Here is a 17,378-nt window from a genome sequence, read left to right on the forward strand (position 1 = left end):
AAGGGTCAGTCAGGGATGCAGACGTAAGCGTTAAATTTTTTAAATAAATAAATAAGGGGAGAAGTTATCAATGTGAGCTATTTTACCAGTAACTAGGGCTATTTTAGCAAAGATCCCATATGAGAACTAGTTACTCATAGCTGGGGTCAGCAGCAAAATCACCCTTGCTGATAACTTCTCCTAGTGAAGTCATTAAATATTTGAATATTCTATCACAGATATCTGTCTTTGCAAAGAAAATCTCGATGTTAAGCTTGTCTTGCAGCCTTTCACTGAACTACTTTCATCCTCTCAACATTCTACTGGAGATATAACTCTCCCACCCCCATCCTAGTCAGTAGTGAGGGTGGGAATCTCACTAGTGACCCCTAGAAGGGCAATAATTAAGGTACCTGAAATGTAACTTACCATATATGAATGCAATTAACAAAATCTGAAATCCAAATCCCTGTTCTTACATTCATTATTGAGAATAGAGCTTTGTTCCATGGCAAATTCTATTTCAGATTCAAGGGGTAGATCCCTACCCTAGAGGGCTTACAATTTGAGGTAATGAAGGGTGAAGGGACTTGTCCAAGATGAGAGGGAGTTGAACCCTGGCTTCCCCTGGTCATACATAGTAACATACATAGTAACATATAGTAACATAGTAACATATACATAGTAACATAGTAGATGACGGCAGATAAAGACCCGAATGGTCCATCCAGTCTGCCCAACCTGATTCAATTTAAATTTTTTTTTTTTTTTTAATTTTTTAATAGGACTCGCCAGAACCTCTCTGAGTTCCCTTAGTATCCTGGGATGGATCCCGTCTGGTCCCATCGCTTTGTCCACCTTCAGTTTTTCAAGTTGCTCATAAACACCCTCTTCCGTGAACGGCGCAGAATCTACTCCATTTTCTCGTGTAACTTTGCCAGACAATCTCGGTCCTTCTCCAGGATTTTCTTCTGTGAACACAGAACAGAAGTATTTGTTTAGCACATTTGCTTTCTCCTCATCACTCTCCACATATTTGTTCCCAGCATCTTTTAGCCTAGCAATTCCATTTTTTATCTTCCTCCTTTCACTAATATATCTGAAAAATTTTTTATCTCCCTTTTTTACATTTTTAGCCATTTGTTCTTCCGCCTGTGCCTTCGCCAAACATATCTCTCTCTTGGCTTCTTTCAGTTTCACCCTGTAGTCCTTTCTGCTCTCCTCTTCTTGGATTTTTTTATATTTCATGAACGCCAACTCTTTCGCCTTTATTTTCTCAGCCACTAGGTTGGAGAACCATATCGGCTTCCTTTTTATCTTGTTTTTATTGATTTTCTTCACATAAAGGTCCGTAGCCATTTTTATCGCTCCTTTCAGCTTAGACCACTGTCTTTCCACTTCTTTTATGTCCTCCCATCCTAACAGCTCTTTCTTCAGGTACTTTCCCATTGCATTAAAGTCCGTACGTTTTAAATCTAGGACTTTAAGTATCGTGCGGCCGCTCTCCACTTTAGCCATTATATCAAACCAAACCGTTTGATGATCGCTACTTCCCAGGTGAGCACCCACTCGAACATTAGAGATACTCTCTCCATTTGTGAGGACCAGATCCAATATCGCTTTTTCCCTTGTGGGTTCCGTCACCATTTGTCTGAGCAGAGCCTCTTGAAAGGCATCCACAATCTCCCTACTACTTTCCGATTCCGCAGACGGAATATTCCAGTCCGCATCCGGCAGGTTGAAATCTCCCAACAGCTGAACCTCCTCTTTCCTTCCAAACTTTTGGATATCCATAATCAGATCCTTATCAATTTGCTGCGATTGAGTCGGAGGTCTGTAGGCTACACCCACATAGATAGAAGTTCCATCTTCTCAATGCTTCTCTGACCACAAAGCCACCCTTCCAGTCAGCTTACGTGATTGCATACTTAGGCTCCTCCCCTGAAGCCATCTGAAGTGATTGGTATCAATGCTTGTCAAGAAATCTACTAGCTGCTGTAGACCTTTGCGTTCTTCGCAAAGGGATCTATTGCATACTTAGGCTCCTCCCCTGAAGCCATCTGAAGTGATTGGTATCAATGCTTGTCAAGAAATCTACTAGCTGCTGTAGACCTTTGCGTTCTTCGCAAAGGGATCTATTTGAACTGCCGATTTGAAATGAATTAAATTGTCATCTACAAGTAGGACTTTTTTTTATGCGGGTCCAGCTCTTTGAAATTCTTTAAGTAGCTTTTATGGCTTTTCGTAAGACGATTAAATCTATCTTATTTCAGCAGTATTTTATGTAATTGCTGCTTGATTATGATCCAAGCTGTAGATGGATTTTTGTTTGTTAGACTATGATCTTTGAACTATAATCGGCACCTATATTCTACCCCAAGCACTTTCTATCGCTCAATTAGGGCTTATGGACAAATTTGGGCATAAAAGCAGTATGGATATGGCTACCAAAACCGGAAAAAGGAGCGCGAGCGTCTGAAATCAGGGCCTGGAGCTGATGAGAAAATGGCGGGCTCGGCTGATGCGGCTGATTCTGTGAGCGAGGAAATGATCACTCGCCTAACTGAGGTGGTGGTGTTAGCGCTGGGAACCTGCTTGGACAAAGTGAATGACTTCTTGGCGACGCTTTCTACCACTGTGGCTGAATTCAATACGAGAATTGCAGAAGTAGAGCAAAGAGTCAGCTCCGCGGAGGACTCTATCAATACGGTGCAGGAGGAGCTACAACAACTGCAATGTAAAGTTCTGAGCTGTGAGGAAAAAATGGAAGATCTGGAGAACCGATCCAGGCGAAACAACTTACCCTTTGTAGGTTTTCCTGAAACTGTGTTGGATATGGACCTGCTCCTCATGCTGGAAAAATGGTTGGTGGCTGAACTGCTTGTTACACATGGCTTGGGCCCCCTGCGCATTGAAAGAGTGCATCGGCTGGGCAGGAAGAATGAGGGAATGCCTAAACCTCGAGTGGTGATTGTACATATCCTTAATTTCGCCATTAAAAATCTGCTCTTAAAGAACTACCAACAACAAAAAGACTATGATCTTTTGGTTTTGCATTTGTCTTTTACTGATGTAATATTTTTTTGCTTAATACCTGGTTGTCAATAGCGGTATATCAAATTAATAAATCCAATTCAATTTGTCAGGTTGCCGGGTAGGAAACAAAGGGCAGGGGTGAAGGGCCACTACTCGGACTGGAGGAGGGTCACGAGTGGTGTTCCGCAGAACTCGGTGCTCAGGCCGCTACTATTTAATATATTCATAAATGATCTAGAAGCAGGGATGAAGTGTGAGATAATAAAATTTGCGGACGACACCAAACTATTTAGTGGAGCTCGGACTAAAGAGGACTGCGAAGAATTGCAAAGGGACTTGAACAAACTAGGGGAATGGGCGACGAGATGGCAGATGAAGTTCAACATTGAGAAATGTAAAGTATTACATGTGGGAAACAGAAACCCAAGGTACATAAGAACATAAGAACATAAGAACTGCCATCTCCGGATCAGACCCATGGTCCATCAAGTCCGGCGATCCGCACACGCGGAGGCCCAGTCAGGTATACACCTGATGTAGTTTTAGTCACCCATATCCCTCTATGCCTCTCATAAGGAGATGTGCATCTAATTTGCCTTTGAATCCCAGCACAGTGGATTCCTTGATAACCTCCTTTGGGAGAGCATTCCAGGCGTCTACCACTCGCTGCGTAAAACAGAACTTCCTGACATTTGTCCTGGACTTGTCCCCCCTTAGCTTCAAACCATGTCCTCTTGTCCGTGTCGTGTTGGACAATGTAATTTTTTTTATTTTCCTGCTCTATTTTATCGATGCCTTTCAGCATTTTGAACGTCTCGATCATGTCCCCTCGCAGCCTTCTCTTCTCAAGGGAGAACAGTCCTAGTTTCTTGAGTCGTTCCTCATATTCCAAGTTCTCCATACCTCTTATTAACTTCGTTGCTCGTCTCTGCACCCTCTCTAACAGTTTTATATCCTTCTTTAGGTTGGGAGACCAATGTTGGACACAGTATTCCAAGTGTGGTCTGACCATTGCTCTATAAAGCGGTATTATGACTTTCTCCGATCTACTCGTGATTCCTTTCTTTATCATGCCTAACATTCTGTTTGCTTTCTTTGCCGCTGCCGCGCATTGTGCCGACGGCTTCAGGGTCCTATCTATCAGTACACCCAGGTCCTTTTCTTGTTCGCTCTTACCCAGAGTTGCGCCTGACATTCTATACTCGTATTCCTTATTCTTACTACCTAAATGCATTACTTTGCATTTCTCCACGTTGAACTTCATCTGCCATTGATCTGCCCATTTCTCTAACTGATACAAGTCACTCTGGAGTTCCTCGCTATCCTCCTGCGATCTGATTGCCCGGCATAGCTTTGTGTCGTCTGCAAACTTAATGATCTCACTGGATATTCCGTCTTCCAGGTCATTGATATAAATATTAAATAGGATCGGCCCAAGCACGGAGCCCTGGGGCACACCACTAGTCACTTTCTCCCAGTCTGAGAACTTTCCATTTATGCCCACTCTCTGCTTTCTGTTTTCCAACCATTTGCCTATCCACCTTTGTATATCTCCCTCTATTCCATGGCTTTGTAGTTTCCTGAGAAGCCTTTCATGTGGAACTTTGTCGAATGCTTTCTGGAAGTCCAAATATATTATGTCCACCGGCATTCCACTATCAATTTGCTTGTTCACGGTCTCGAAAAATTGAAGTAAATTCGTCAAACATGATTTCCCTTTCCTGAACCCATGTTGACTGGGTTTCATCAAGTCGTGTGTATCTAGGTGCCGGACTATGCTATCCTTGATCAGTGCTTCAACCATCTTTCCAGGGACAGACGTAAGACTCACAGGTCTGTAGTTGCCCGGTTCCCCTCTCGATCCTTTTTTGAAAATTGGCGTGACATTCGCTATCTTCCAGTCTTCTGGTATCTGTCCAGTTCTGATTGTCAGATTGGCAAGTTTCTGCAATAGCTCTCCGATTTCAACCTTCAATTCCTTTAAAACTCTCGGGTGAATTCCATCCGGTCCAGGGGATTTGTCACTTTTAAGTTTGTCGATCTGGTAGTATATCTGGTCCAACTCCACTTCAACTGTGGTGAGGCTGTCTTCTATTACTCCACTAAACACTTTCACTGCTTCTGGTATTTTAGCGGTATCCTCCTCCGTAAAGACGGACGCAAAGAAGGAATTTAGTTTGTCAGCAATTTGTTTATCTTCCTTGATGTACCCTTTTCTTCCCTGGTCGTCCAGGGGTCCCACCGCCTCTTTTGCGGGTTTTTTCCCTTTCACGTATCTAAAGAAGGGTTTGAAGTTTTTGGCTTCTTGCGCTATTTTTTCCTCATAGTCCTTTTTGGCATCCCTCACCGCCTTGTGACATTTCTTTTGATCATCTTTATGTATTTTCCATGCTTCGGTTGTTTTCATGTGTTTCCATTTTTTGAAAGAGTCCTTCTTTTCTTTTATGGCTACCCTCACCTGTCTGGTAAGCTATACAATGGGAGGGATGTTAGTGAACGAGAGTACCCAAGAAAGGGACTTGGGGGTAATGGTGGATATGACAATGAAGCCGACGTCACAGTGTGCAGCGGCTGCTAAGAGAGCAAATAGAATGCTAGGTATAATCAAGAAGGGTATTACAACCAGAATGAAAGAAGTTATCCTGCCGTTTTATCGGGCGATGGTGCGCTCACATCTGGAATACTGCGTCCAATATTGGTCGCCGTACCTTAGGAAGGAAATGGCGTTACTCGAGAGGATTCAGAGGAGAGCAACACGTCTGATAAAAGGGATGGAAAACCTTTCATACACTGAGAGATTGGAGAAACTGGGACTCTTTTCTTTGGAGAAGAGAAGACTTAGAGGGGATATGATAGAGACTTACAAGATCATGAAGGGCATAGAGAGAGTAGAGAGGGACAGATTCTTCAAACTTTCAACAAATAAAAGAACAAGAGGGCATTTGGAAAAGTTGAAAACGAATGCTTTATAGGGCAATGGTCAGACCCCACTTGGAATACTGCGTCCAACATTGGTCTCCCTACCTAAAGAAGGATATAAAACTGCTGGAGAGGGTGCAGAGACGAGCAACCAAACTAGTGAAGGGTATGGAGAAACTGGTATATGAGGATCGACTTAAAACACTGGGATTGTTCTCCCTTGAGAAAAGGAGACTGCGTGGGGATATGATCGAGACCTTCAAAATACTGAAAGGAATCGACAAAATAGAGCAGAGAAGATTATTTACATTGTCCAATTTGACACGGACAAGAGGACATGAAATGAAGCTAAGGGGGGACAAGTTCAGGACTAATGTCAGAAAGTTCTGCTTCACACAGAGAGTGGTTGGCATCTGGAATACTCTCCCAGGGGAGATTATTGCAGAATCGACAGTCCTAGGCTTCAAAAGCAAACTAGATGCATATCTCCTTGAGAGAGGCATATAAAGTATGGTTGGCTATAAAATAAACCAGGTGTATACCTGGCAGGGCCTTCGCGTGTGCGGATCGCCGGACTTGATGGACCGAGGGTCTGATCCGGAGATGGCGCTTCTTATGTTCTTATGTATTACCCGTGTGGTGGACACCTGGAATGCGCTTCCAGAGGATGTAATAGGGCAGTGTATAGTACTGGGGTTTAATAAAGGATTGGACAATTTCCTGCTGGAAAAGGGGATAGAAGGGTATAGATAGAGGATTACTGCACAGGTCCTGGACCTGTTGGGCCGCCGCGTGACGGACTGCTGGGCTCGATGGACCTCAGGTCTGACCCAGCAGAGGCATTGCTTATGTTCTTATGTCTTTGCAAATTCTCATGCTTCTAAATGATACGTAGCTAATTGATTTCTATTTTCTGTCCAGGGTTCCTGATTATACACTTTAAAACACTGAAACGCATGTTTCAATTCTTTGATCTAGTTTTGGATTAATGATAGACCCCACATTTCTTCCCGTACTGGAGAGCTGAATGATCTGTTGTCAGATTATATTATTACTGCTCATTCTAGTGGGGTGTCTTCATCTCACAGAAGGACCTTCAGGCATTTTTTTTCGATGCTATAGTCAGCGCCGAACTTTCAGGTCTACTTACTGTCAAATTCATGTCATCTGGGCTCTCTGTCTTGGTGATTTCAAGTTCAAGTTTCAAGTTTATTAAAATTTGATGGTTCGCCTATTAAAACTAAGCAAATTACATAATAAAAGCATTATAGTATAGAATAAAACAAGTTATTTTACATTAACAATTTTCAAGGTGCTACGACAAATTGACAATACAGACGAACTATGAAACATAAGGAAAGAACGTTAAGGGAAAATAGTTACAAATTGTGGTTTCCTCAAGGGAAGAAAGGGGGATGATGTGGGGAGGAAAAAACGAGTAGGTTGGGGAAGATGTGTATGAAAGTATTGATTGTTTACTTGTACTCCAAAGAGTTGTACTAGAGGTTAAATGAGGATTTGAAGAGATACGTTTTTAAATTAGTTTTAAATAAATTGAGGTCTTTGATGTTTCTGATATATAGGGGGAGGGTATTCCAGATAAGAGGAGCCATAACTGAGAAGATGTCATGGCGTCTGGTTCCTATTATTTTCAGTGAGGGAACCATTAACAGACCCTGAGTGTTGGACCGAAGTGAACGTTTTGAAGTATGAGGGATTAAGAGCCGATCTATAAACTGTGGCTCGTTAGTATCTAATGTTTTAAATACCAATAATGCTATTTTATATGTTGTGCGTTGATTAATGGGCAACCAGTGAGATTCTATGAAATAGGGAGTTACGTGATCGTATTTTTTTCCATGGTGGATTATTTTGATGGCGATGTTTTGTATTATTTGTAATCGTCTTTGATCCTTTTGAGTGATGTTCATGAGAAGTGAATTACAATAATCGAGTCTGGATATTATAAGGGAGTGTATTAAAATATTTAGAGATTTTGGTTCCAGATATTTTGACATTGAACGGATTAAACGTAGACGATAGAAACAACTTTTGACTGTATTGTTGATGTGTTCTTGGTAAGAGAATTTGTCGTCGATTGTTACTCCTAATATCTTAAGGGATGTGACGAGTTCGATTGCTATGTTATCAATTGAGAAAGGCATAGATAGAGTTATGCCCTGTTTGAACGGAAAGAACAACGCCTTTGTTTTCACTATGTTTAGCGCAAGTTTATTCAGAGTGAGCCAGTTTTTGATTTTTTCTAATTTTTGATTGATTTGTATTATTTCATTGGAGTTTTCCGGATTGACTGGATGAATCAGTTGAATATCATCAGCATAGGCGTACGTTGTGAAGCCTATAGATTGACTAAGGCTAAGTAGTGGAGATAAGAAGATATTAAACAGCAATGGAGATAAGATTGAACCCTGAGGGATTCCATAGTTCTGTGAGAATGGTGTAGAGGATGAATTATTAAAGCGTACCGTCGAGGTCCGATCGGTTAGAAAGGAAGAGAACCAGTGTAGTGCTGAGTTACTAACACCTATTGATTGCAGCCTATCTAAAAGGAGGAAGTGATCTATGGTGTCGAATGCCGCTGAGAGGTCAAGGGAGAAAAGGATGACTGAGTTGTGATGGTCTAGATTGTAAATGATATTTGTTGTTAGTCCGATTAAAGAATATTCGGTACTGTGGTGTTTTCTAAAGCCCGTTTGGTTGGGGTGAAGTATGTTCGTGGAGTGGACAAAATCTGCTAGCTGATTGAATATCACCTTCTCGGTGATTTTTGCTAAGAACGGTATGTTGGCGATAGGCCGGTAGTTGGTTGGATCATCGGGACTGATTTTATGATCCTTTAATATGGGAGAAATTATAGCTGTTTTCCAGTCCTTAGGTATAGTCCCGGTAGAGAGACTTGTTTTGATAAGTGTTTGTATGAGAGGTCCAAAGCAGGAAAAATATTTCTTTAAGATTACTGGAGGGATAATCTCTGAAGGAGAGCTCTTTAGATTAGTTTTTTGAATGATTGATTTGATTTCTGTTAAGGTTGGCATTTTAAAATTGGAACATTTGGAGCAGGGAAGATTATAGTTATTTTCTATTTCAGTGGGGGCAGTGGTTGGAGTGGTTGCAAATTTGGTACGTATTTTAGTAATTTTATTGCAGAATGTATCTGCAAGAAGTTGAGCTGAGAGGTTTGAATTTTTGTTTTCTTGTTTTGAGGTTGGATTGAAGGATTTTATAATAGAAAATAAAATGGATGAGTTTTTAGCTGTCTTAATTTTATTGGTGTAATAGTTGCTTTTAGCTTCATTTATTTTGATTTTGTAATATTGGGAAAATTCTTTGAAAGATTTCAAATTGTTAACGGTTTTGTTTTTGCGCCATTTTCTTTCCAAGGATCTAAGTTGCCTTTTAATAAGTGTAAGTTCTGGAGTGTGCCAAGGATTTTGGACTTTTTTGTTGGATATTGTTTTAGTGATGAGGGGGACTTCTTTATCAAGAAGATTATGAATTGTATCATTCCATGAATTGAGTTGATCTTCAAGAGGATCTGTCTCAAGGATTGAAGGCCTTGAGTGAAGGAATGAGGCAACTGACGATAGTTCTAATTTGGTGTAGTCGCGATATGTTATTTGTTTGGGTAAGAAAATAGGAGATATTCTCTTTTTTACCAATAGATTAAATGAGATAAGATGATGGTCGGACCAGGGGACTGAGGTATTAAGAATATTAGAGTAAGAGAGGAATTCCGTTTTTGCAACAAAAATCATATCCAAGATATGGCCTGCCTGGTGTGAAGCCTCTTGAATAAGAGGTAAGAAATTAAGAGCGTCAGTATAGGTTAGGAGTTCCTTGGTGAGAGGATTAGTAAGTTCATCAAAATGAAAGTTGAAATCTCCCAGAATTAAGGGATTTTCAGAAAAGGAACTGAAGTCAAAAATCAAGTTTTGTAGTAGATATAAGTTATTTTGCACGATTGGTGGAGGGATGTATAGTAAAAGTATGTCTATTTTTGGGTTAGTGTTAAGTTGAACCTGAAGAAATTCTATTTCTGCATTTCCAGCGGAGTGGTCTATCGTTTTTAAGATGTCCTTTTGATAGATGATAGCGAGTCCCCCCCCTTTTCTTTTCTGACGATGATTTAAATACAACTGCAATTTGTGTTGGAGATTTGTGGACCTTTTCAGGAAAATGCCCACTTTTCCTTTTCCTCGTTCCTATGCAGGGCACACAAGTTGTATTAGGTTTGTAAATACAAGTTTATAAATAAATAACCCCAACAATAAAAGGTATTAACTTTTCAGTGGACTAGCAATATGCTTTTTGACTAGTTAAGCTTTAGAAAGGGATATGGTGCCTTGATAAAATCCCTTTGGGTGAATCATGTTGGTGGTATAAATCCCTGAAAGCATGACCACAAGTTTTAAGCTCATAATCGAAAGAGAAAAACGTCCAAAAACCGGACTAAGTCGGCACTTGGACGAACATTTCCCAAATACGTCCAAGTGCCGATAATAAAAACAGGTTTTGGACGTATTTCTAGACGATCTAGGCCTACATGGTGCTGCTGAACGACCAAAGCTAAACGGGGCGTTTCGGGAGGCGTGTCGAAGGTGGGAGTTGGGTGGGATGTGGGCCGGCTTAGACTTAGTCGTACACCATTGTCAGTTTGAAAGTGGCCCCCACAATATTAGGTGGTAGGGGTTAAGTGAAAGGCGTACTGACAAACGCCAGGTCCCAGGTTCAGTTCCCTCACAGATGACTCACCAGGAAGTAGAATAATAGACACAACCAGAGATGATTGCATAAAGAATATATTATAGAAATAGTCTTACAGAAAAGTAATATTCATAAGCATTACAATTAAGCAGAGAGCATTACACTTAAGCAGAGAACAAGCAGTCTCACTGCCTTACAGAGGTCAGAGGCAGAGAGGGACATAGAAGGTTGCAGTTCTAGGAAGCTTCGTGTTTCATAGATAAAGGGCAGGATAGACAGAGAGAGGGAGAGCCAAGACAGAACCAGAGTGCCAAGCAAAGAGCCAAGAGGTAGTTAGATAGAAAGAGAGAGAGGTGTGTTGCAGAGAGCAGGCTTTTATACCTTGGAATCTTATTCTGAATAGAGAAAATATTGTATCTCCCAGTATCTTTCTGTTTAGAACTTGCAAACTGTTTGCGACAATGGTCAATTTAATAGACAAAGGAGGGTGAGAAACCTGATGGGATTAAGTCTCTGGCTTGATCTGTGCACCATTATCCTAAGCACCCTCTTAATCAGGCATTAACACCTTTTAGCTAGCCATGATTCAATCGGGGCTACTTGAATCAATCAGGGCTACTGCACACAGAGTCTATCTGCATTCCCATGCCAGAGTTAGATTGATATAATCTCCCAGAGGCCTCTAGGCTGACAACCATGTATAACCGAAAATTATACATCCCACGATCGACAGAACTTGGACATTGTGTAAAACATGGTCTAAGTCACAAAAAACCACCTAAAGTCACCAGATAAGCACTGAAAACACACAAAACAGACCCCACACACTACCCCAGTAGTCAACGACCCCCCCAAAAAAAATATTAATCACATGTTTAAAATTCAGCCTCCAGACCATCATCACCTGGCCACCTGGCATAGGAAAGCCTAGTCGTCCAGCACAGAGGCAGCTTAAGTCATCTTGGGGGTGGGTTAGGGACCCTAAGAGAGGAGGACCCATGCCCATAAGCCCCTGTAATCACTGCATTGATACTTAAACATGTGCACTCCCCTATACACCCCCAAAACCCTTTTGTACTGGCATAGAAGTGGCTCCTGAAGCCATAAGGGCTATTGGGGTGGTAGATAAGTGGGTCTAGGGGATTCTGGAGGTAGTTTGGGGGAGCTTTAGTGAGATGAAGACATGGCACCCTTTTTGTGAAGTTCACAGCAGTGCCCTGTAAGGTACCCCACTATTTAGGTGCCATGTCTGGGTGTTCAGTCCATCACTTTGCAGACCCCTCCCACGTCCAACAGGGCTTGTTCTAGGCATTTTTGACTTGGACGAAAAGTTGGACGGAAATGTGGTATAAAGATGGACGATTTAGTGGCTTGAACGATCAGATCGGCAGGACGTATAATTAGATGATTTTTGAAACAAAAAAAATTTTGGACGTATATTTCGAAAATGTGTCCTAGGCTGTTTTTTTTTACTTTGGACGACTTGCGACTTAGACGAAAACGGACTTAGACGTCCCTTTCGATTATGCCCTTCCACATATTTAAACTATTTATACACTACGGTGGAAAAAAGTATATATTTAATAGCAAAGTATGGAAGATCCGGTGAGGAAGTAGTACATAAAGCCTGACCCAACGAATTGGTACTTTTGAGGATCTATAAACTGTGAAGAGAGTTAGGAGGGGAAGAGAATAGACACCCTTCCAATCTGAAGTTTGGGTTATACTCTCACAGAAAATTTAACTTTGTGCTGTTTGGTCAAATTTCCTCAGGTCAGAGCATAAAGATCCAAAGAGGACATTGCAAAAAGTATACATGAATCATAATCGTGATAATCTGAAAAAGGGGGGGGGGGGATGGGGGAGCGACAGACAGTAGAATTTTTATGGGTTGTTGGACATGGGGTAAAAAAAATCCCATCTAGCAAGTGTCAGGAGTTTCTGGGCATCTCTTTGGAGTCATGGAATCAGGTTCTTCTTAAAACGACAAAGAAATTTGGTTTGACTTGGTGTGGGAGCCAGGTTAGTCCACTTTTCAAAGTAATAAATAGAAAATAATTTACAGCAGACCCGGCCCGCGAATAGGGAAAATTCACCATTTCTTGGGCCGGCTCTGACCCGCCCCTGCCTCCCCGAACCTTACCTTACTACAACGGGAACTCACAGCAGCCATTTTGATGACGGCTCTGCATGGGGCAGGAGTGTAGCAAGATCGCTCCTGCCACTAGACTACCGGGTATGGTCGGGGATGCAGGAGAGAGGCAGGATGTCCGGGGCAGTGTTTCTGAATTAAAAATCAAGGAGCAAAAAAAATTATCAAATTCGCGATGGGGGAAATCACGAATCGGGAGGGGGGGGGAGCTCTATTAATTATTTATTTAAACCACTTATAACCCGCCTACAACTAAATGGCTCACAAAAGGTTTCACACACATACCCCCCTCTTTTACAAAAGAATTCTCTTTTACATAGAATTCCTATGAGCGTCCGAGCTGTTACAGCCACGGCTGGCACTAAAAATGCTAGTACAGCTTTGTAAAGAAGGGGGATAATGAAATAAACAATATCTTAAAATCAAATGAAAGAAAACGGTTACATCTCCGCAAATAGGATGCTAGGAATCACCAGGACAGCAACGAAAAAGAAAGATGAAAAGGTTATAATGCCCTTGCATCGCTCTATGGTACGGCCGCACCTCGAATACTGTGGGCACTTCTTGGTCGCTGTATCTCAAAAAAGATATAGTGGAATTAGAAAAGGTATAGAGAAGGGCAACAGAAATGACAAAAGGGATGGGACGACTTCCTTATGAGGAAAGGCTGAAGCAGCGAGGGCTCTCCAACCTGGAGAAGAGATGGCTTAGGGGAGATACTGAGTGGATGGAGTGAAGTGGAGTTACAGGGAAATACTTTTAAAACCAATAGGAGGAAATGTTTTTTCACTCGGAGAATCGTTAAGCTCTGGAACGCGTTGCCAGAGGATGTGGTAAGAGCGGATAGTGTAGCTGGTTTGGACAAGTTCCTGGAGGAAAAGTCCATAGTCTGTTATTAAGACCTGGATCGGTAGCATGGAATGTTGCTATTCTTTGGGATTCTAGAATCTTGTTACTCTTTGGGTTCCGGAATCTTGCTGTTCCTTGGGTTTCTGTATGGAATGCTGCTACCCCTTGGGTTTTGACCAGGTACTAGGGACCTGGATTGGCCACCGTGAGGACAGGCTACTGGGCTTCATTGACCAATGGTCTGACCCAGTAAGGCTATTCTTATGTTCCTAGGTGCGGCACTTGTGTACTCTTTCCAAAAATATTAGGACTAGGGGGCATGTGATAAAGTTATTAAGTAGCAGATTTAAAATAAATAGGAGAAATATTTCTTCATTCAATGTGGCAAATTTTTTGCCAGATAATAAAAGCAGTTAGCATAGCAGGGTTTAAAGAAGGTTTAACTAACTTCCTAAAAGAGAAGTCCATAAGATGGATTTGGAGAAATCCACTGCTTATTCTTAGCATAAGCAGCTTAAAATATATTTCAATCTCTGAGATCTTGCCAGGTACTTGTGACCTGAGTTGGCCACTGTTGGGAATAACATACTGGACTTGATGGACCTGTGGTCTGTCCCAGTACGGCAGCTCTTATGTTCTTAATATAATACCTTTTTAATGCACTAACAATACATTTTTAACTAGATTTGAAGGCAGTGCCTTCATTGTTGGATCAGAAAGAAGATTGCTTTGGAAAACTAATCAAAAATGTATTCAGTTAGTCCAATGAAAATGGCATCCCTTTCTCTTCTTTGTGTTGTTTTAAAGGTATTTCTCACTCTTTCATCTGACCCAGTATTGCATTTCTTATGTTTATATTGGTTCAATGTGCTACATTAGGACATTCCTTTCTAAGGCCATGGGTCTCATTTACAAATCACACGGACATCTCAAAATGGCAAAAATGTCCACATTGTGATTTTGGAACAACAGAATGTAGATGTTTTATACTGCAGTTCATCTAAATAGCAAGGTCACATGTTGTGGGTGTATTTTGGGTGAGACTAAGGAGGACCCAAAATCAGGATGACCAACTGCAATAATCGAATGGGAAAAAATAGCCAAGTCTAAAAAGAAGATTTTTATGTAGACCTGTTTCAGACTTATCCAGAGCACATAAAGGTGCTCTCAGCAGCTGGCCACTGAATCCCCCAGTGGTTGCTGTCCCCCTCCTTCTCCCCTGAAAGTGAAACTGGAAAGGAAAACCAGGCAGTATAAGAACATGCCGTACTGGGCCAGAATGAAGGTCCATCAAGCCCAGTATCCTGTTTCCAACAGTGGACAATCCAGAACCCAAGTACCCGGCAGAAACCCAAAGAGTAGCAACATTCCAGAACTGAGATTGTGATGTCATAATGCCTCATTCCACCAATGCCTAAGAGCCAAACTTATCTGTGATGTCACAATGGCTTCATTGCCCTGTACTTGGCTCACATAAGAGCTGCAATTCTGGGACAGTCCGAAGCTCCATCAAGCCCAGTATCCTGTTTCCAACAGTGGCCAACCCAGGTCCCAAGTAGTAAAATAGATTTTATGCTGCTGATCCTAGGAATAAGCAGTGGATTCCCCCAAGCCATCTCAATAATGGCCTATGGACTTTTCTTTTAGGAAATTATCCAAGCCTTTTTTAAACCCTGCTAAGCTGACTGATTTCACCACATTCTCGAGCTGCAGGCATTATGAGCATTCTGAACAAAGCAGAAAGCAGATGTGAGGAGCAGTTTGGCAGCAAGCACAGTGAACTGTAAACTAGGGAACCTAGGTTCCATTCCTGCTTCAGCTCTCTCATTTTTTACCTTTAAATTGTGAGCCCTCCAAAACCAGACATCTACTGTCCCAAAATATTTATGATACCTGCAAAGCTGAAGGCTTTTGAGGGGCATCCAGCCAGTCACAGTAGGTGTCTCCTTATTCCAGGCTTCCTAGCACCACATTTCAGCTCTCTTTGTAATCTTGAGTTTGGGCTGGTCTCGCACTTTCAAGTCCTGAGAGACTCCCGCACCGTGCGGCTCAAGATTACACAGAGAACCAAATTGCGGTGGAGAAGAACTGCACGAGCTGGGTACATGAGGGCTGCAACGAAGAACTGTTAGGGCCACACGCTGCCCACGGGGCATGTTTTGGAGGTACTGGTGATGTAAGGGGGAGGGGAGCCTCTCCCCCACTGTGCACATGCCCCCTCTGGGTCCTGGAAGTGACGTCAGAGAGCGTGTCAAAAAGAAGGCGAGGAACAGGTAGCGAGAGAGCAGGTGGGGGAGCGAGCGAACTGGTGAGCGGGTGGGGGGGGAAGGGTGCACCTAGGGTAGACCGCACCCTACGCACTATGCCACTGGTGCACCTAAATTGTAGGTACAAGGATTTACACCAACGGAAACCTAAATTAGGTGGAGATCAGGTGTATTCTGGAACAATGTTAACAATTTCTCAAATGCCCATTGCATTCTCCCTTTTCAGCTAAATGATGCCTCGTAAGAAACCCGCATAAATTTTAATTGCTGCAAATTAGCACTGATAATGGAATACTAATGCCCAATTATCAACGCCAACATTCATTTTGGTGCCTCAAATGTTAGACCCATATACCACTCTTTACTCTGCTCACTCATCAGGAGATTTTAATGTAGTGTTTAAATGAATATCTTTTTTTTTTTTTTAGTTTTTAATGCCAACAAAAAGTGCAATACAATTTACATACAAATAATAATATTCAAAATAAGCACTTATAAACAATCAGAATCTATACAAATAAATTCCCTCCCCCATCCATCATTACCATCAGGAATAATACCAAAACAATAGATATACCCCCCTCCCCTGGATATGTGGGTACAATACAATGGAAAATAAAGATAAAGATATAGGGCAACTATAACAAATCTACAAAAGACGTCAATGGACCCCAAACCATTTGGAATATCTGATTATGCCCCAGCAAGTCAGCATTCATGTTCTCATACTTATAAGTTAATGAATATAAAAGTGTCCAAAACGATCCCAGCGTGGAACAGGTCTCCTGGTTGAAGGTAGGTCAGGGAAAGACCACTTGTCACGATTATTTCAGTTGCTGCCTTTGATATTAAGAATACAAAAATAACAGTCAATGAAGTGGTTTTTCGGTTCCCTCCAAACTATCGGTACTTCAAATTTCAGGCAGCTTCTCTTTCTATTTGTCCACTGGCGCAAATGCTCTGCACAAGTTTTGCATTCAAGATAAGGCACCCATGGCTTATCTTGATCTCCAAGTTTGACACCCAAATAACCTCCATATGCTCTTTTTAGAAACAGAATAGGTTTCCTACTTGCTTTCAGTGTGCACTCCTCACAAATATAGCAAAATACATTGGGATGATTCAAGCAGCTCCGTCTTGAAGTAGCCATAACCTCTATGGTGTTCGATCTGCAAAAATGAAATGAGATGAGCGGGAATATACACTCACCTCCTATACAATCATAACTATTACACCGTTGAGTTATTTACAGTTGTATGCAAAACCAGAAACCAGGTAACAGAAGCCAAAATTGAAATCTATGTGCAACTGTTTTAAACAGATCAGGTTGAGAAACCTTTTTGAAATACAAATTTATGGAGTCTAAGGCAATGGTTCCCAACCCTGTCTTGGAGGACTACCAGGCCCATCGGATTTTCAGGCTAGCCCTAATGAATATGCATGGAGCAGAT

At 41.7% G+C, this 17,378-nt stretch overlaps 1 protein-coding gene across 1 annotated transcript in view; it reads left to right on the forward strand.

The window, feature by feature from the left end:
* The first annotated feature begins 2,484 nt into the window (after positions 1 to 2,484).
* Positions 2,485 to 17,378, forward strand: part of PLPP4 (phospholipid phosphatase 4) — a 65,238-nt gene continuing 50,344 nt past the window's right edge. Inside the window, exon 1 of the mRNA XM_033942983.1 lies at positions 2,485 to 2,843. Within this exon, the coding sequence (XP_033798874.1) occupies positions 2,485 to 2,843 (359 nt within the window). The remainder of the gene's footprint in view (positions 2,844 to 17,378) is intronic.

This window comes from Geotrypetes seraphini, chromosome 4 (genome assembly GCF_902459505.1).
Source record: "Geotrypetes seraphini chromosome 4, aGeoSer1.1, whole genome shotgun sequence".
Taxonomy (NCBI): Eukaryota; Metazoa; Chordata; class Amphibia; order Gymnophiona; family Dermophiidae; genus Geotrypetes; species Geotrypetes seraphini.